Genomic DNA, 20,629 nt, shown 5'->3' on the forward strand with positions numbered 1-20,629 from the left:
TAGAAGGCCCCATCTTTAGTTCTTACCAGTTAGATTTTAGTTGCTGATAGGGCCTCAGTGCCAACCTTAACATCTCCATTCACTTCTGTAAGACAAAGAAAAGGGATTGCAATTTGGGGACCCCTGCTCAGGATAATTGGGTTGCCACTGTTTGCCTCTACCAAGGGAAAAATAAAATGCTATACTTGAAAAGACCATTACTGTATAGTGGGGGCTCAAAAGCAGTTGCTGCTCTGATAGCGGGTGGCCTGGTCTCTTGCACAGATTCTGTGGGAGAGAAAGCAATGTGTCTCTATAAACTCCCATATTCAGAGGCACGATACAGCTGCCTATAAGATGCTGAAGTCAGAGATTGGTTCTATTCCCACCATGCCTTGCTGGTAAACCTTCCAGAAGTATCTGACTAGCTGCTGCCTACATTCTTTTGTAATAACCAACCAGGTTGTGGGGACAGTGCAACAAGGCTGCAATCCTGTGCCCTTTTGGGAGTAAGCCTCATTGAACATGGTGGGATTAACTTTTGAGTAAACATGACTGGGATGGTATGGCAAAACTTTAGAGTAAGGATGGGGGACTTCTGGCTCTCCAGATATTGTTGGGCTCTGACTCCCATCAGCCGCAGCCAATAAGGTCAATGGAAAGGGATGATGGAAACTGTAGTTCAGCAAAATCTAGATAGAGGGTCACAGGCTCCCCATACCTGGACTACAGGAATTAGATTATGATGATGATGATATTTTGCTCAAACCTGTGTAAATAGACCCTTGCAGGTCAGGTGTAGTGGCTCAGTGACTGAGCTACAAGTCTCGCCTCTGACATAAATTCAAAAGTTGGCAAATAACTGCACATGGAGCACTTTGAACATTTAAAAGAGCTATATTGTATAATCTGCTGTATTTATTTATTATTTATTTATAATATCTTCTCTTCCTCTTAGGATGTCTTCAGCTACTGGTAATGGTGACCTTGTTGGATTTCACCTGGAGGCTGCTGAGAACACAGCAGCAGCACCTTCAGGTCAAGAAGTGGAATGCTGCTTGTCTGCTGAAGACTCACTAGGACAGCCTGTCAACCCAGAGGGTTCAGCTCACTTGTGTGAGGACCAAGGCTTTCAGCAGTTAACAGAGCTACCCCGAGAGATGCTCATCACTTCTGTGCCACTTGCCTTGCAATCTCTGGGGTCAGCATCTGAGCTCCTCAAAGAGGGCAGAATGGTTGCAAACCCTCGCTCAAAGTCTGCAATCCCTGTTCAGGTTGAACATGGTGCTGCACCCCAACAGACGAGACTCATAGCACAGCCTGCTGTACTGTCTCGCAAACGCAAGCTCTCCTGTGACCTGTATGGGCCGACAAGAAAGAGGCAAGCATTAGCCAAACAAGCCTCAAATGACAGGTTGCCAGGTAAGAATGTGCTTCCTGGGAACCAGCAGGTTGGCACAACAGGATGTCCTCCTCCAAATATGTGGGACAGCCAGTTAGCTTCCAGACATCTCCCCTTGTCCACAGTTCCATTCAATGACCCCAGTCCTCTTGCTACTCCTCCACACATATCTCAGCAAGGTCTCTCCTATCACTCTTTGGAACCTCTTTCTATAGACACTGGCTGTCTGCAAGGTGCAGTGCACCAGCTAGGTCAGGATGAAGTGTCTGTACTCTCTCCCTGTAAGGGGGGGGACATATGCCATCCTTGCCACTTTCCCTGCCCTGACATGGATTCAACAAGCATGCCTGGGTTCCCCATGGGCAAGCACACAGCCGCCAAGCTGCTAGGCTCTGTGGCCCAGCCGTGTTCATCTTGCATGGACATATCTGAGCTAGCTCAGGGAGTATTTCCACAGCAACCAGGCTTAGGTCCTAGCCCTTCCCTATCGCTCCCTTCCTACCGACTGACTAGTCTTTCCACTGAAACAAAGAGCTCTTCTTCCATGTCGGAATGGGATGGACCACTTCTCTGTGTGCTGGCCGGTGCCTCCCACCTCCCCTTTGAGAGCCCGATAGATGCTGCGCTGCTGGGGACCTGCGTCAGCATGCGAGACAGCAACTACGAATCCCATCTCTGCTCTGTGCTCTGGCAGAAGATGGAAAGCCCAGCCTGTAAGGAGGACTCAGATTACAGGCACAGCTGTAAGGAGGGGGCTTCCTTAACTACAGCTGGGGCCTGCATGAAAAATTGGGCAAGCTAGGCTTCTAAACTGCCAAAGGCCTGCTTGCCTCTATCATAATCTATGCAAAGGTACCACCCCCTCCATGCTTCACTTCAGGATTATAAGCTGCTCTACTTTTGCTCTGTTGGGTGTGGAAATAGGCAACTTGCCCTCTGATTTACCCGAACAGGGACTCGGGGGGGCTTGTTGAAGAAAGTGTCAGTGTCCCCCCTCTGTCTCCCTTGCTCTTGAGGGCTCAAAAACATTCCATGGGGTAAATGAAGGCAGTAGCGGCAGCCACTCCAGGACTCGGCAGAATGCCTTTTCTAGCATGGGACTGGGTCTTCCTCCTGCCAGAAATGACGTGTAGAGCATCAGCTTGTCAGCAGAGATTCAGTCCCTGGCAGAGGAAAAAATGCTTCCAACATAAGGTTTTGTTTTGTTTGGTGGGGCAGGGGGTGGTACACAGTGAGAGCTTGAGCAAAAGGAAGACAGGCTGTTCTGCCTTGATTCTGCTTGCCAGGATTTGAACAAGAATTCACCTCTTCAGATTAATTGGTTGTCCTCTTGCCAAAAGGGCAGAGTGTGGCCTTACATGTTTATGGAAAAGAACTCTTCCAACATTTAATGTCTGCTATTCTGTCCTATTCTTTTTTTTAAAAAGTGGGAAGGGGGATCAGCCCAGCAGAGAACCCCATGGGCAGCAGTAAAGGGAGGATGAAGTTCACAGTCCTAGTTTCCTAGCGCTGTCTAGTTCACAGTTTTGGACAAGAGAGAACCTAGGCCTGCTGTGGCTGTTCTCCACAGCCAACCATCTCTCTGGCCCTTTTAACAGGGGGATGGAGAAGTAGGAAAGGTGCCAGTTACTGGCCTTGTGCGCTTTGTTACTTTCCACCATCCTCTCTGTCTTTCTGGATACATTTCTGTGACTACACATGAATCTTGGGGTTTTACTGGTGTGTGTGTGTTTTAACAGCTGTTTTTTTAAAAAAAATAAATCTATCATCCCTGAACATGTTTCTCTTTTAAGACATTTTTGCTTACTGTGACTATAGCCGTGAGGTACAGAGGCGTGTAGTGTGTGCTGTGACTAGGAACATAGAAACTTCATACCAAGTCAGACCATTGGACCATCTAGCTCAGTATTGTCTCTACTGGCTGACAGTTCTCTGAGATTTCAGAGCCCTATGAGGAGATGCTGGGGATTGAACCTGAGGCCTTCAAATGTGCTCTAACCCTGGTCAATGGCTCTCTTACTCTGTTCTCTCATGCGTCATTTCCTGTGGTCTGCAGAAAGGCACATGGAAAGCTGTGTGAGCAGAGCAGTAATGATTATTTTATAAAGCACCTAAAGTTTTCTAGGTTCTTTACAAACATGAAAACCAAGGTAGTGCCCTTTGTGTGGACTTACAATTTAATAGGTCTCACACAAAAGGCAACAGGGAAAGTACAGTAAGACAAGCAAAGGGCACCCATTCTTAAAGTTACATCATTGTTCTTACGATGATCAGCTTGAATGGAGACAGGTCAGGGTAAAGAGGAGTCAATTGGCAGCCAGTCTCCCAGCTTAAGTAGATGGAGCACGCCCTGCTGTCCTATCTCTCCCTCTACTGCAGCCAAGTCTAGTGTGCGACAAATGTTCCAATTCAGATGGCAAGCTCACTGCAGCCACGTATCGCTGTGAGCAAGAAAATTAAGTGGTCGTTGTTGTCAAGCAATGTTTCATAAACACCCAAATTGTTCATTGAGAAAAGCTTCAGTCTTTCACCTTGTACAATCGCACAGAATGAGGCTGCATTCCTATAAACATTTACTTGGGAACAAGCTCTGTTGAAAGCATGTCTACTCAGGTATCATTGTATAAAATTGTGCTATAAGGGGCACAGAGTCATACCAAAGGGTGACTCTAATGAGGGGATGAAGGGTGTTTTTCTTAGGACTGTTACCAGATTGAAAAAATATTAGCCAAATTATGAGATTTGACTAAGCCTTCATAAATATGTGTGTGTGAGTATATAGCAAGTTCCTCATTCAGATGTGTTACATCCTTATTTATGTGCAAGTTGGCTTCCCCTGCATGGCTTTGGACAACTTGGCCATCTCAGCCTGTCCCACATTCTCTCTGCTGATGAGCAACGTCACTGGTGCCTCCAAGCTAAATTGCCCCTGTCTTCAGAATCTTCACTGCATAGCTTGCTTGGATCACTCTCTGCAGGACTGCATCCTGGGCAACTTGTTTCTTCCTGATTTCCATTCGGAGTATCTCTGATCCATGCTTCTTCTTGACCTCTTCCTCCTTTTGCTCCCCTTCCTTCTCCATTTCTATTTCCCATTCTTTCTGTCTCTGATTCTTTCCGTCTCTGAGCTCTTTCTCCTTCACTCTGCTTCCAGATAGGCTATCGCCAACCCATCTTTTCTCCTCCAAATCTTTGTAGTCAGGATTCATAACTACATCATTACAAGCCCTCCTTGTAAGACCTGGGTGCTTTCTTACAACACACTTTCTACTCTTGCCCCCTCTTTCTTTAGACCCAAATAAGCAAAACAGCAAACGCTTGACTGCCCTTGTTCTGTGTTTTTTTCCTTTCACGTTTTGGTTACCAAACCTCTAGGTGGGTGATTAAAGGCTTCATTTATTTTATTCCACTGTTTCTAACATTCAAATCTCTCAAATTCTACTTCTATATATTACTATATCATGCCTTTGATTCCCACATTGCTGCTAAATTGTGATTTTACACTCACAATATTAATATTTAGGAATTAAAATCTCACACTTTCAGATCCCACTAAATTGTGACTTCCCAGGGTCCCTTGCAAAGGCCTGTCCCTGGATAGTCAGTCGCTCGACTACTCCACCGAGTCCAGACTTCCCTCAAAACACCCATTGCCACTACTTACTCACTTAATAAATTCGTTGGACTCTCCCTTTATATTATTAACATGGGTACTTCTACAGCACATTGCCTGTTCTGATGGGGTTGCACTCCCTTTGAAGGAACAGGTACACAGCTTAGGGGTGTTCTTAGAATAATCTTTGTCTATGAAAGTCCAGGTGGCCTCTGTGGCAAAGAGCACCTATCACTAGCTCCAGGTGGTTTGTTAAGCACACCTTTTCCTGCATAGAGATAATTTGGCCACTGGGACACATGTGTTGGTAACCTCATGTTTGGACTACTGTAATGCGCTCTATGTGAGGCTCCCCTTGCAAAATGCCACAGCTCATATGGTGATAGCTGCTCTTTATCCGGCACATAGGCCAGTGCTAAGGGATCTGCACTGGCTGCCAGTTGGCCACTGAGCCTACATATATGCTGCCTACATATATGCTACCTACATATAAAGCTCTAAATAACTGGACTGGATTACCTGCAAAACTGTCTTGTCTTCTGCTGCCCGGTAAGGGCTTTTAAATTTCCTGGTCTCTCTCCCTCAGAATCGCACACCCTGCTAACTGTCATTTCTCAACTGTCCCGCTGTGCCAGTCACTTCCTCTAACTCTGCCCAACAATCTGTTCCACTCCCCTAATGTCAGTCATTCTTCTACTTGCCCCTCTGTAACAAAACCATATTGCAGGTCAAACAGGAGTAGATTAGCTACCCAATCCCAACTACATGTGGTAGCCTTTATGGTAGACATACTGACATTTGAATGTCATGAGTGTAGAGAAGACACAATGTCTCTTTCAAATTATGCCCACAGCAGAATTTCAAACTCAGTTTCCCCTGTCTATATCTTGCCAGTGCAAGTAGATATATATGCAGGTTTGGGTAAATTAAAGCCTCCTTTATCCACACATACCACCATTGTCTAAACATTCTTTTTATGGAATTTATGGGTGGAAAGAAATATTTTGAGCTTGACTCAGATTTTAACCCAAAAACATAAATTTAAAGATTTTGAATCATTACAGGAGAAATTTAGCCTTTCACTAGGGATAACATGGCAGTACGTACAACTTAAGCATAAATTTGAGGTAAGGCTTTGCTCAGATGTAATTACTGAGCAGATCCACTGGAGATCTGGGGCAGAGGCCTTGATGTCTGGTCCCTCTACACCATTTCAGCCCTCCCACTCCAGAAGTTACTAGCAGCTTATCTGTTGAGCCCTCTGGTCTGGTGGTGCTGTTTTTTCATGCCAGGCCAGTCCATAATAAAACTATGACCAATGCAGCACTAGGATAAACAGAGGGTTGAGGGTATGTGTATTGCTACTTTCCACAGAAGCACCATCTCCTTTACCAGAAAATCTCTTGATCCAAGGTTTATTCTAATGTGCAACTAGAAACATTTTCTGCAGCATTACAAAAAATTGTGAGGTGTGAAATAAGTTTTTGTGCAGTTGAGCACATGGGATTTAAAAAGGAACTAGGTGTTTTCTAAAAAAGAAATAGAGGAGAAAAGATAAAAAGAAATAGAAAATGAAGCTAAATGCTGGCTCCTTTCAAATTTTCATAATCTCATACTACTAGTCAGTGCTTTTTTGGTAAAAAAAACAAACTGCCAGTACACATATATTGATAAAGGTACTGTGGGTACCAGCAAAAAATGGCTGGCATAAGCAGCAAAAAAGAGGTGCAGGTACTCCGTACTGGTGAGCACTATCAAAAAAAGCTCTGCTAATAGTATATTATGGGACAAGTTACTTGACTAGTTTGGGGGTGGGGAGTGTGGTGGCTGCTTGTGCGGTAGGAAAAAAAGCTTAGAATAAACCCTGTCTTGATCTTGGGATGAGCTTAGAGGGTCTGATGTTAGGCCAGAGAGGCGGATTGGGAATGTTGCTGGTCCATGGACCACTCTGTTGTACAGTGGCATCCCTGACCAAGGTGGTCTCTGGCATGGTGCTGGAGGCCTCCATGACAACCATGGGACTGTCTCAAATGGTCATCGGTTCAACACATTGGGAAGGACGTACCCTTGATGTAGTCTTTACCCCAAGCAATATGAGGGGTGGACCAAAGGTTTGGGAGGTGCAATGCACTCTCTTGTCATGTTTAGATCATTACCTGATGACGTTTGGAGTCGTAATAGCAATTCCCCTCTGTAAGGATGGTAGGCCTGCTCAAATGGTCTGCCCTCACAGACTGATGGAAACTGATGTGTTCCTAAACATTCTGGAGGATTTTCCAGTGGAGAAAGTGGATGATCTTGTCTAAGCCCTGGTCTTGCTATGGAACGGCTAGATGAAATGGACAGTTGACACAATCACTCCCAAGCATCCTCTCTGGTATTGTGGAGCCCAGGGGTTCATTGGTATTCTGGGGAGCTTCGGGCTATAAAGCAAGCCAAGTAAAGACTAGAACATAAGTGGTGCAAGTCTTGCTCTGAAACCAGCCAAACACTGGTTGGTCCACATAATTGTGCCTCCCATGTGGCACTGCAGGCCTGCGAAGAAGGCTCATTTTGCAGCTTGCATTGCATCCTCTAGTAACCAGCCGGTAGAGTTACTTTGGATAGTCTGGAGGCCACTGAGGGAGGACCTCTGAAGCATTCGAAGACCTACTGTGAGCAACTAATTGCACACTTTGAAGATAAAATTGCTTGACTTTGGAGTGACCTTAACTCTGCAGTTGTTGCCGTTCCAGATGATGTACCCGCTGCCAGAGTTCATGATGTGTTCTGGGATCAGTTTCAGCTCATCCAATCAGCTGATGTGGACAAGGTGCTGGTGTCTATGTCCAGCCACATGCACTCTTGACCTTTGTCTCTTCTGACTATTAAATCTGAAAGAGAGGGTTTGCCTGGTTGGTTCCAGAGTGTGGTTAACACTTCACTGCATGAGGGGGTGATTTCTGATGCCCTGAAAGAGACAGTGGTGTGGCAACTCCTAAAGAAACTGGCCCTAGACCCCAGGGATTGGAATAATTATTGACCAGTTGCAAATACATCCTGCTTGGGGAAAGTGGTGGAGAGAGTAGTGGTAGATTAGCTGCAACCATTCTTGGATGACACAATTTTTTTATATCCATTCTAATCTGGGTTCAGGCTTGGCCATGGGACGGAGTCATCCTCATAGATGACCTTTACAGAGAGTAGGATGGGGGAGTGCAACCTTGCTCCTGCTTCTTGATCTCTCTGTGGCTTTCTATACCATTGACAAAAATCTCCTCTTAGACCAACTCCCTGGAGTGGAAATTGGGGACACTGTGTTACAGTGGTTCCGGTCCTACCTACAGCACTGTGTCCAGAGAGTAGCATTAGGAGAGTACTTTTTGACCCCCTAGCAGTTATGCTGTGAGGAGCTGCAGGGCACTATTTATCTCTAATGCTACTTAATATCCCTGCTCAGTCACAAAACTCACTGGGTGATTTTGGCCCAGTCAAAGTCTCTCAGCCTAACCTGCCTTACAAGGTTGTTGCGAGGATAAAATGGTGAGGATGAGAACCATGTATGCCACCTTGAGCTCCTTGGAGAAAAGTTGGGATAAAATGTAATAAATAAAAAATAAGATGACAAATATCTATATGAAGCTGCTGGGTGGGATCATTAGGAGTTCTGGGGCAAGGTGCCATCAAAATGCTGATGACATGCAGCTCTGTTTCTCTATAACATCTGAATTAGGAGAGGCCCTGGACCAATGCCCAGGCACAGTTGTAGGATTAATGAAGGAAAATATGTAGAGCTTGAATCCTGGCAAGACAAAGACACTGTGAGCGAATGGTTCTATGTCTGAGAAACTGGTCAATTGCCTGCCAAGGGTGGGGTTGCACTCCCCCTGAAGGAGCAGGTATACAGTCTGAGGGTGCTTCTGGACCCAGCTTTGTCACTGAGGCCCAGGTAGCCTCAGTGGCTAGAAGTACCTTGTGTCAGCTGCACCTGATTCAACAGTTATTGCCATTCCTGAAGCAGGAGAACTTGACCACAGTACAAGCATTGGTGACTTCAAGATTGGATTACCGCAATGCACTCTATGTGGGGCTTCCCTTGTGTTTCATCCAGAAACTGCAGTTAGTGCAGACCGCTGTGGCACAGTTGCTGACAGGAGTGAGACCCTGTCAGCATTTCACATCTCTACTTAGAGATCTGCACTGGCTGCCAATTTGTTACTGAGGCAGGTTAAAGGTGTTACTATTGGTATATAAAGCCCTTAATAGCTTGGGACCAGTTTACCTGTGGGACTGCCTTACCCTGTATGCGCCCGCTCAACCGCTTTGATCTGTGGAACTGGTACTGTTACAGGTGCCACATAATACTTGTTCTGCAGTTGAAAGAAGTTGATATTTTAGTGTGTCAGCACCTACACTTTGGAACTTCTTACCTATTAACATCAGGCAGGTGCCTTCGCTGTTTTCGGTGCCTGCTTAAAACATTTGTGAGACATGTGTTTCAGTTTACTGTTAACTGTAATTAACTTTTAAATGTTTTTAATTTCTTGTTTTTAACTATTTTTATTTACAGGGTTAATATTTCTTATAAACTGCTTAAACTAGTTTATAAACTGGTACATACATTTTGTTAAAAAAAAGAAAATAAAGATCAAGGAAATGTTTGTATTCTGTGGTGCACAACAGAAGCCCTGATTTAGGAATGAAATGAGATTTTAGTGGAATGTGGAGATCAATCAAACATGTAGGCTCCTGCTGGGAGGAAGGGCGGGATATAAATCAAACAATAAATAAATAAATACAGATTGCACTTTGGAAGTTGGCTTTACGCAATATAAGGTTTTCCATATTGAATTTTTGCTTAAGGCTAATCCAGCAAAAGATTTTGCACAGGGCTTATTGGATCCCAGCACGGTCTAAGGGTTTGGGTATCCAAACAGATGATGCGTACTGGAGGTATAAGTTGGAGCAAGCTGATTTACTCATTTTATTTTGGCAGTGCTCAGTTGTTGCCTCTTTGGAAAGAGGTTGAAACGAGAGTAAATTTTAGTTTTGGAGTTCACCTTAGAGATGAGTGAATGTTGGCTAGATATCAGATACATAAAGACTGTGAGAGGGGCAGAGGTGGGTGGTTTAGCAAGGCTGTGCTGACAGCTAGAAGGATAATCTTGAGGCAATGGAAATCTAGGGCATCACTAACATTGGAGGATGGATGCATGATCTGCAGCTGGCTGCTGATGAAAGGGTCCTCTGAGAGATGGGAGATTCAAGCAAATTTGGCGTAGATTTATGGAATTGTATGCAAAATAGCACTTAGAATCAGAATTATTGGGAGACATGGCACACAGAGCAGTATTTGTGATATAGGAATTACTATGATTTGCATTAATATTGATTTTTTTATTTTCCATTCTAATATTTGTTTCTTTGGGGAAGTGGGGTGGATTATGCTTGGGCAGATAAGGAGGACTGGGGGAGACTGATGAGTAAGGTTGGATGCCTTGTTTGCTATATGAAAAAATATCAATAAGCCATTAGTAAACACAAGCTGAGTGCTCAGTTGGTTGTGATTGGTGAAGTCCTGGAGATGATGGTGGAGGAAGATGGGGAAGTATATGGTGGACACAGTGATGATATGGTAAATGGCGAAGAGTGGAGGCTCGCCATCACAGCCCCCATTAGCCAGTTTTGACCCTAGAAAGAGAACACACAGCAATACATAGCTAATACTCACAGAGAAGAATAAACTGGCAAAGGGTGATGTAGCAATTGACATGTTGGACTTTGGCTGTGGAGACCTGAGTTCACATTCTTAACAAGCCATGACGTTTACTGGGCATCTCACTGTCTGAGCCTAGACTACCTGACAGGGTCACTGTTAGGCTGAAGTGTCCTACTGCACCCACGTTGGCACCAATGACATGGGGAAATGCAGCCGTGAGGTCCTGGAAGCAAAATTTAGGTTGCTAGGTAGGATGCTGAAAGCCAGGAACTCCAAGGTGGCTTTCTCTGAAATGCTACCGGTTCCACACGCAGGACGAGCCAGACAGGCACAGCTTTGTAGTCTCAATGCGTGGATGAGACGATGGTGTCGGGAGGAGGGGTTTGGATTTGTTAGGCACTGGGAAACTTCACTTGGTACAACGTGCTGCAGCCAGAATGTTAACTGGGGCTGATTACAGGGACCATACAACTCCCCTGTTAAAAAAGCTCCACTGGCAGCCACCAAAGTGCTGGTGCTGACCTATAAAGCCCTATACAGCTTGGGTCCAGGCTATTTGTCAGATCGCATCGCCCTCTATGTGCCTGCCCAGACCCTGAGATCTTCAGGAGAGGCCCTTCTTTCAATACCTACATCCGCACAAGTACAACTAGTGGGAATACGAGATAGGGCCTTCTCAGTGGTGGCCCCTAGGCTTTGGAATTCCCTCCCTAGGGAGATAAGAATGACCCCTTCCCTGCAGTCCTTTCGCTGACAGTTAAAAACTTTCTTATTTCAGCAAGCCTTTGATTCCGAAGGCGGCCAAGGATAGGCCCAAAAGGATGTTATATTGTTCTTGCCAGTTTATTTTTTAATTATTCCGATTTTATGATGATGTTTTTTAATTATTAGATACAGTTTAATGCTATTTTAAACTAGAGCTCATTTTTTAATTATATCTGTTTATACTTATTCATTTATGTATTATATGCTTTTATTTTTGATAGGTTTTTAATTGTATGTGTCTTTTATCTGGAAGCCGCTGTGAGTTCCAATTTGGAAGAACGGCAGGGTATAAATAAAGTTAATAAATAAATAATAAATAAATTTTGGGACAAGCCGGGCCTGTACAAAACGGACGGGCTCCACTTGAACCAGAATGGAACCAGACTGCTGGCACTTAAAATTAAACAGGTGGCAGAGCAGCTTTTAAACTGACTGAGGGGGAAAACCCGACAGGAGCTGAGGAAGGTCCGGTTCGGAATAAACCTCCCCCCTGGGATAAAGACCAAAGAAATGATGAATTTTTAAAGGGGTAGGCCTAGAAGTAGGCATTGTGAGAGCAGGGGCACAGGATATCAATTCAGAAGAGCAAAATTACCACAGGCCAAACCACAAGTGCCAAAGACACTTGAAGAGAGACACTGCTTACAAGTGCCTGTACACTAATGCTAGAAGCCTCCGAACCAAGATGGGAGAACTGGAGTGCTTGGTCTTAGAGGAGAGCATTGATATAGTGAGCATAACAGAGACCTGGTGGAATGGAGAAAACCAGTGGGATACGGTTATCCCTGGATATAAACTATTTCGGAAGGACAGGGAAGGACGTATTGGTGGTAGAGTCGCTTTATACGTGAAAGAAGGCATTGAATCCAGCAAGCTCGAAACCCCAAAAGAGGCGGACTCCTCCACAGAATCATTGTGGGTGGTGATACCATGCCCCAGGAGGGATTTAATACTGGGAACGATCTATTGTCCCCCTGATCAAAATGCTCAGGGAGACCTGGAGATGAGATATGAAATTGAGGAAGCATCCAAACTGGGAAATGTGGTAGTAATGGGTGATATGAACTACCCGGACATAGACTGGCCGCATATGTGTTCCAGTCATGACAAAGAAGCAAAATTTCTAGATATTCTAAATGACTATGCCCTAGACCAGTTGGTCATGGAACCGACCAGAGGGACGGCAACCCTGGAATAAATCCTCAGTGGGGACTGGGACCTGGTGCAAGATGTAAGTGTTGTCGAACCAATTGGGAGCAGTGACCATAGTGCTATTAAATTAAACATACATGTAAATGGCCAATTGCCAAGAAAATCCAACATGGTCACATTTGACTTCAAAAGAGGAAACTTCACAAAAATGAGGGGATTGGTAAAAAGAAAGCTGAAAAACAAAGTCCAGAGGGTCACATCACTCGAAAATGCTTGGAAGTTGTTTAAAAACACTATATTAGAAGCTCAACTGGAGTGCATACCGCAGATCAGAAAAGGTAACGCCAGAGCCAAGAAGATGCCAGCATGGTTAACAAGCAAAGTCAAGGAAGCTCTTAGAGGCAAAAAGTCTTCCTTCAGAAAATGGAAGTCTTGTCCAAATGAAGAAAATGAAAAGGAACACAAACTCTGGCAAAAGAAATGCAAGAAGGCAACAAGGGATGCTAAAAAAGAATTTGAGGAGCACATTGCTAAGAACATAAAAACCAACAACAAAAAATTCTATAAATACATTCAAAGCAGGAGACCATCTAGGGAGGCGATTGGACCCTTGAATGATAAGGGAGTCAAAGGTGTACTAAAGAACGATAAGGAGATTGCAGAGAAGCTAAATGAATTTTTTGCATCTGTCTTCACAATGGAAGATATAGGGCAGATCCCTGAACCTGAACTAACATTTGCAGGAAGGGATTCTGAGGAACTGAGACAAATAGTGGTAATGAGAGAGGAAGTTCTAGGCTTAATAGACAATATAAAAACTGACAAATCACCGGGCCCAGATGGCATCCACCCGAGAGTTCTCAAAGAACTCAAATGTGAAATTGCTGATCTGCTAACTAAAATATGTAACTTGTCCCTCAGGTCCTCCTCCATGCCTGAGGACTGGAAAGTGGCAAATGTAACGCCAATCTTCAAAAAGGGATCCAGGGGGGATCCTGGAAATTACAGGCCAGTTAGCTTAACTTCTGTCCCTGGAAAACTGGTAGAAAGTATTATTAAAGCTAGATTAACTAAGCACATAGAAGAACAAGCCTTGCTGAAGCAGAGCCAGCATGGCTTCTGCAAGGGAAAGTCCTGTCTCAGTAACCTATTAGAATTCTTTGAGAGTGTCAACAAGCATATAGATAGAGGTGATCCAGTGGACTTAGACTTTCAAAAAGTTTTTGACAAGGTACCTCACCAAAGACTTCTGAGGAAGCTTAGCAGTCATGGAATAAGAGGAGAGGTCCTCTTGTGGATAAGGAATTGGTTAAGAAGCAGAAAGCAGAGTATGAATAAACGGACAGTTCTCCCAATGGAGGGCTGTAGAAAGTGGAGTTCCTCAAGGATCGGTATTGGGACCTGTACTTTTCAACTTGTTCATTAATGACCTAGAATTAGGAGTGAGCAGTGAAGTGGCCAAGTTTGCTGACGATACTAAATTGTTCAGGGTTGTTAAAACAAAAAGGGATTGCGAAGAGCTCCAAAAAGACCTCTCCAAACTGAGTGAATGGGTGGAAAAATGGCAAATGCAATTCAATATAAACAAGTGTAAAATTATGCATATTGGAGCAAAAAATCTTAACGCTCATGGGGTCTGAACTGGCGGTGACCAACCAGGAGAGAGACCTCGGGGTTGTAGTGGACAGCACGATGAAAATGTTGACCTAGTGTGCGGCAGCTGTGAAAAAGGCAAATTCCATGCTAGGGATAATTAAGAAAGGTATTGAAAATAAAACACCAATATCATAATGCCGTTGTATAAATCTATGGTGTGGCCACATTTGGAATACTGTGTACAGTTCTGGTCGCCTCATCTCAAAAAGCGTATTATAGAGTTGGAAAAGGTTCAGAAGAGGGCAACCACAATGATCAAGGGGATGGAGCGACTCCCTTACGAGGAAAGGTTGCAGCATTTGGGGCTTTTTAGTTTAGAGAAAAGGCTGGTCAGAGGAGACATGATAGAAGTGTATAAAATTATGCATGGCATGGAGAAAGTGGATAGAGAAAAGTTTTTCTCCCTCTCTCATAATACTAGAACTCGTGGACATTCAAAGAAGCTGAATGTTAGAAGATTCAGGACAGACAAAAGGAAGTACTTCTTTACTCAGCGCATAGTTAAACTATGGAATTTGCTCCCACAAGATGCAGTAATGGCCACCAGCTTGGATGGCTTTAAAAGAAGATTAGACAAATTCATGGAGGACAGGGCTATTAATGGCTACTGGCCATGATGGCTGTGCTCTGCCACCCTAGTCAGAGGCAGCATGCTTCTGAAAACCAGTTGCCGGAAGCCTCAGGAGGGAAGAGTGTTCTTGCACTCGGGTCCTGCTTGCGGGCTTCCCCCAGGCACCTGGTTGGCCACTGTGAGAACAGAATGCTGGACTAGATGGGCCACTGACCTGATCCAGCAGGCTTTTCATATGTTCTTACATTTATGTATACCACCCTGAACTCAGATGCTATGCCAGATGATGTCACTGATGATAGATCGGAGGAAGTTCCTAATATCATAAGTTGTTTCCAGTATTTGTGCATTTCAATGCACTGCCAGACGGCCTGAAACATCAGGTGAACACTGGATTTAATCATAGCTGTCTATCAGAAGGTGGTACCTAAGGGCATTTTGTCTGCCTCCTAGCCCCACCCCCGTGTTGCAAGACAAGGTCATCTATCTACCAGCTCATGTATAATCAGCCCACACAATCCTGACCATGACATGGCATACCACACCAAACAGGTACCCTGCAGAAAATGTACACCTGGCAGGACAAACAGCTCCTCAAGCGAGCTGAGGTATAAATTGCAGGAGATCGTACACACACACACACACACACACACACAGGGTACTAGGCTTGCTATCCAGTTCAGCTTTAGCCCTGTAGTCTGTAAACACATGAGGTCTACACAAGACCACATCTGATTTACTTGACCTGCAATAAGCTACCACACATTACCTAATTTCTTCTAAATAGGCATTCTTGCTCCTTAATCCCGGATTCACTGAGTGAAAGACGCTGGATTTCATTGCAAGCTATTGGGGTTACCCAGTAATGATAGGAGGTACTCTGCATGTACTCAGAGGCATTATTCCTCTCTCATGTGTTCCAGTGCTGAATATCTGGAACTCAACACAAGATCAGGATGAGCCTGAACCCCTGGCCTAATCTTCCAGGCACTTGTTCCCTATTATGTAAATGAAAAATACTACCGTGATTTAATAGCACCTTTATTCTGGTTTGATTTCATCCAGAGTAAAATGGGTCTGATTTGCCTATGTGCACGTGCAGAGAAGGCAGAGATTGCTTTGCTGTACACCCTGTTGTTCCCTCTTTTACTGGTTCCTGCTGCCGTCTCTAATCCCCATCCATACAGAAAGACTGAGAAGAGAGAGTGGAGAGGGGGTGAGAGTGACAGAGACATCTCTTCCCTGTTAAAAAGGCAGGAGGAGGGATCTTAGTAGCTCACGTGTTCTTTTTCTCCCTTTCCTGCCCCCTCCACACCTCTCTACCTCTCTCTCTCTCTCTCTCCCGTGCACATCATGTTAAGCGCTTCTATCCATCACTGCAGAACCAGGATGGAGAAATTTCAGTATCCTTCCTGCCCACTCCCAGCTCTTCACTGGCTTTGATTTGCCTTTACAAAATCGTCTCATCTCTCCCTCTTTCCTCCACTCCTCCCCTTCCCCCTTTTCTCCTTCAGCAACAATTCAAAGAAGAACAAAAAGAAGAAAGCGAGGAAAGGACCAGACTTTCAATGCAAAGCCAAAAAAGAAGAAAGGGCATCAAGATCCGTCTTCCTCACATGCTGTGCCAATTGGTGCTGCCAACCCTGATTCCGATTATGAAGGCATTATGAGCTGCCCGCTACAAAACTGGGTGTTGACAACCTTCCTGTCTCTGCTGCTTTGTCATTCAGGTGAGAGGAGCCTCCCTTGGCTTGGGCCCCCAACTTTCCCCTATTCCCTTCTTGTATTGCATTGGGCATCCTATGGGATGGGATGCTTGGGTCCTGGCAGATCGGAGCTGACAAAGGACTGGGAGTTACAGTGCATGCATCTCTAGAGCTGACTGGGAGCATCATGTTCCACCACTGCCCCCTTTCCAAATAATGCATTGCCTTTTCTGAATGGGGCCCTTGGGAGGGAGGGGTGGGTTGCAATGGGTTGCTTGTAAATATTTCCTTAGTTTGCAATACCCCCCTTCCCCATATACACATTTCAACACCTACTCTGCCAGTGCTGTGACTGCAGTCTTTTCTGCTGCATAGACACATTTTTCTGCAGTTTCTTCCAGCCCTAAGGTGGAGATGGTTGAGCAACAGCTGAAGTGGACGGCTGAAATCTCTTCTCAATTTTGCCAGGGAGTGGCAGGGGTGGGAGGAATAGTTGAAGGGAAGGGCGTCCTCTGTTATATGTATCTCATGTTTACATGTTAAGAGGGTGTGTGTGTGTTTGGATCAGGCTTAGATCATGAATGAGTTGTGGAGCGTTTGGCAAACAGAGTGGGCATTGGATTACCAAACTGCTTGGGAGTAAGCCCAGGCTCAGCCCAGGATGTCTTTGTATGCCAGGGCACAGCCCAAAGACATGTGAGACAATGACATGCACACAAAAAAAGAAGAGATCCCCTAAGCACATGAAGAGTGTGTTCCCATCCTTGATGAACAATCACAACATCCCTGTGCAGATCCAGCACTGTGGGACAGGGCATGGAGTTCAAGGCATAGGAATTCTAGGAAGGCTTCAACCCCAGCATCTTTCATTTTTAGAAATTAATTAAAGCACTAATCCAGAGACACCCTTACAGGGAGCATGGCTAGAACAATGCTAAGTGGGCCTAACAAAGAGCCTGGCCATGTGGACGCAAATGCTGAGATTGTTGAAGGAGCTCCCTCTAAGTCCTCTGTCTTGGCATGGCTGCCCTTGCTCCTCCTGCGTGCAGGCCTCCCTGCAATGTGTTGAAATCTTTCTGCATTCTCTATGGCTTGATTTGATGAGAATTTAGCCCCCAAACCTCTCCTGGGACAGACCAAGTGAGACCAGCCACCATTCTGTGCATCTCTAGGTTTATGAGTAAGTATTTCCAAATCAGACAGGGTGACCTCCTGGCCGGCTGAAGCCCACCTTTAGCTGATCGTCTCAGAAATGAAGCCCTGCTCATCAACTCCTCCTTCCTTTCCTTTATTGCACCATGATCATTGGTTTGTGTTTTGTGTTCTTCTTTTTTTGGAGCAGGTTTTGTTAAGGCCGACACGCAACCTGGTGACTTGCGGAGGTGGATCCCGAATGCCAGCTGGCGCAAAAGATGGGGCGTATCGGAAATCACCTACCCCACCAGGCTAGTGGGTCAGAGTTCTGGGGGAGAAATCCAGAGGCAGCAGCTGGACACCAGGGTGAGAAAAGAGCCTGGAGGCGGCAGCAGCAGCGAAAGAGGCGGCGGCGGAAAAGAAGGAAGCCCTGTAAGTGAACCCTAGGAACTTGTTTCCCCATTTTACACTCTTTCTTTTTTTTTTAAAAAAAAAGGGCATTGTGCAAAGGCTCTTCTTAGCATTAAAGTAGGGGTGGGTGGGAAGAGCAGACTTCAAGCTGTTCTGTGAAGCCAGATGGTATGCACACACGACGGTTGGGTGGCAAAGACTACTTCCAACTTTTTAATAGGATACTGCTGTTATTCAGTGACACAGTAGAGCTGCCTGTTCTCTTAGACAGTTTTGAGCATTTGTCCAGGAAGCTTGCAAGTCGCAGCATGTGCAGGCAGCTGCTGCACTGCATCTCTGCTGGCATTCCTCACTCCCATTACCCTGAGAGGCATCTGGGTGCACTTGCCTATCTGGCTGTAGGAAAGGTGAGGATGGAGTGTATTGCCCTTGTCCAGCAACCGGCAAATGCACCCAGCTGAACCAAGTCTAGTCCAGTAGCAAGGCCTGGATGGAACTGGCAATATCATTCTCAGGTGGGAGGGTAGTGGTGAACATAGGAAGCTCTCTTCTCCTAAGTCTCTTCTCCTAAGTCAGGCCATTGGTCCATCTAACTCAGTATTCTCTCTGTGCTTACTGGCAGCAGCTGTCCAGGATTTTAGACTGGGTGGTGCAATAGAGCTAACCCCCTCCCCCAAAAGTAAGAGACAGGGAGAGGCCAGGCTGTCCGCTTGGCCCAGATCGAGTGACAAAGTTAGAGCAGAGGGGTTAGCAGCAATCTAGGATCCAGTTACTGAGGGTCCCAAGGAAAGGAGGGTTCAGCTATATGGCGATCACATGGAAACAACATCATGGTTTTCAAGGAATGCACTTAATATTTGATTTCTATTCCGCCCTTTCTCCTGAAGGAGCCCAAGCTGGGAGTTCTGCCAACCCCTTCCTTTGAATGAGAAACACCACCATGTATGGTTGATCTTGATCTTTTCATCTGGTCTCTTGAATTTTGCTTTGGCCAGTTTCACTGTTGCCAAGTTTTCCTAAAACAATATTTTTGGCAATTAAAGGAAAGCTTTGCAAAGCTAGTACTACACCAAAGCAAAATGCTTCATAAGTTCTTAATTCCTCTGTAAAATAAATGGGAATAAGTTGTGAAAGACTGAAGCTGTTAGATCGAATCAAATCTTGCAAGAATCTTCCTTTTGTCACCCCCCATCATACTCCTTTTAAAAAATTAACAAAGATTACATTGGCTAAACCTGAGTTGCCAGATAGCTTAATTGTTGTGCAAGCAGGCTTTAATATAAGAGAAGAATAAGCGAACATGACTCAGATCAGAATTTGTAAACAGAGTAGAAAACTATTCAGATCTACCATTCAGTCTTCAAGCATGGTGATATGGAACACTGCATTTTTATATTTTCTGACTTAGCATAGATTTAGAAATATTATCTGAATTAATGCTAAATATCAAAATATCTACCCTGGTTTCTTTGTCCCAGGAGAAGGGAAAAGGAGGAGGAGGAGTCAGAGAGCATTGCTGGGGCAAGCACAATAAGTATGCAAATCAGAAGCCTTCAGGCTCTCCAAGTTCACATCTCAGTCTTTAACCTCAACCTCCAAAATGGGGACCACGTTTAATTTTTCATATCTTATATTATATTACTTTCACCACGACCCTGTCTGTCTGTTAGGGATGGAAGAATCTGCCAGTGTCAGGTCTCTCTGCTTCTCATTTTTCCAATCTTAAATTCAGTTCTCCAAATTTCTGCAACAATCTGCAGGTTTTTTTTAAAAAATAATCCTCATGAAAATTCTTCAATATTTTAGTGTGAGTTTCTCTTCCTAAAATCATTTTTGTAGGCTGTTTTGATTAATGTACACTTTTTTGCAAGCAATTTCTCCTAATGCATTTTTGTATGTTGTTTTCACTCACACATTCATTTTTATGCACATTTCCCCCTAATATTTGCATTTTTGTAAACATTGTTTGGGTGGAGAACTGCATCACAAAATGTGGATATGTGAGAATTTTGATGCACAGCTCTGTTTCGGTTCCCATATTGTTTCGGAAAGTGTGAATTTGATAAATTTGGCTTTAAATCTAAACCGAATCAAATTTCTCCCCCATCCTTCCTCTCTACCTAGATCTGTCCTCCCTCCGCCCCACTTCCATGTTGGCATTTCACCTTTCTGGGTCCATCTTTTACCCTCTTGCCTTTCTTTTCAAGGATGCTTGTGGCGCTGCTGGCTTCGGATTGCATGTGTGGGAAATGTAGTTAAGATTGTGACCCACATGTTGGTTGCTGTCCACCAGTTGAAGATCAGTGATGCAGAGGGAGTGGTACTAGGGAGCAGGTGCAGGGAGGAAGGATGGGATATATAAATAAATAAATAAATAAAATAAAATAAAGGCCAGAGTTAATTCTCAATGAAGCATTGCTGCTCCTCAGTAACAGGAGACCTTGTTTAGGCTAAGCTTCCAGTAGCAGAATCTGATGTGGGAAGTTGCAGAAATGTGTGTGCTGTCCTAGTACAGGGTTACAGACATTATGTTTGTATAGTG

At 44.7% G+C, this 20,629-nt stretch overlaps 1 protein-coding gene across 5 annotated transcripts in view; it reads left to right on the forward strand.

Moving 5' to 3' along the window:
* The window catches only part of ADAM11 (ADAM metallopeptidase domain 11), a 137,013-nt gene that overhangs the window by 27,983 nt on the left and 88,401 nt on the right, over window positions 1-20,629 (forward strand). For all 5 annotated transcript variants that reach the window (XM_061591304.1, XM_061591302.1, XM_061591303.1 and 2 more), the window contains exons 13-15: window positions 938-1,401; window positions 16,351-16,566; window positions 17,885-18,108. In XM_061591304.1, coding sequence (XP_061447288.1) covers window positions 938-1,401; window positions 16,351-16,566; window positions 17,885-18,108 — 904 coding nt within the window. The remainder of the gene's footprint in view (window positions 1-937; window positions 1,402-16,350; window positions 16,567-17,884; window positions 18,109-20,629) is intronic.

Source organism: Rhineura floridana, chromosome 11 (assembly GCF_030035675.1).
Source record: "Rhineura floridana isolate rRhiFlo1 chromosome 11, rRhiFlo1.hap2, whole genome shotgun sequence".
Lineage (NCBI taxonomy): Eukaryota > Metazoa > Chordata > Lepidosauria > Squamata > Rhineuridae > Rhineura > Rhineura floridana.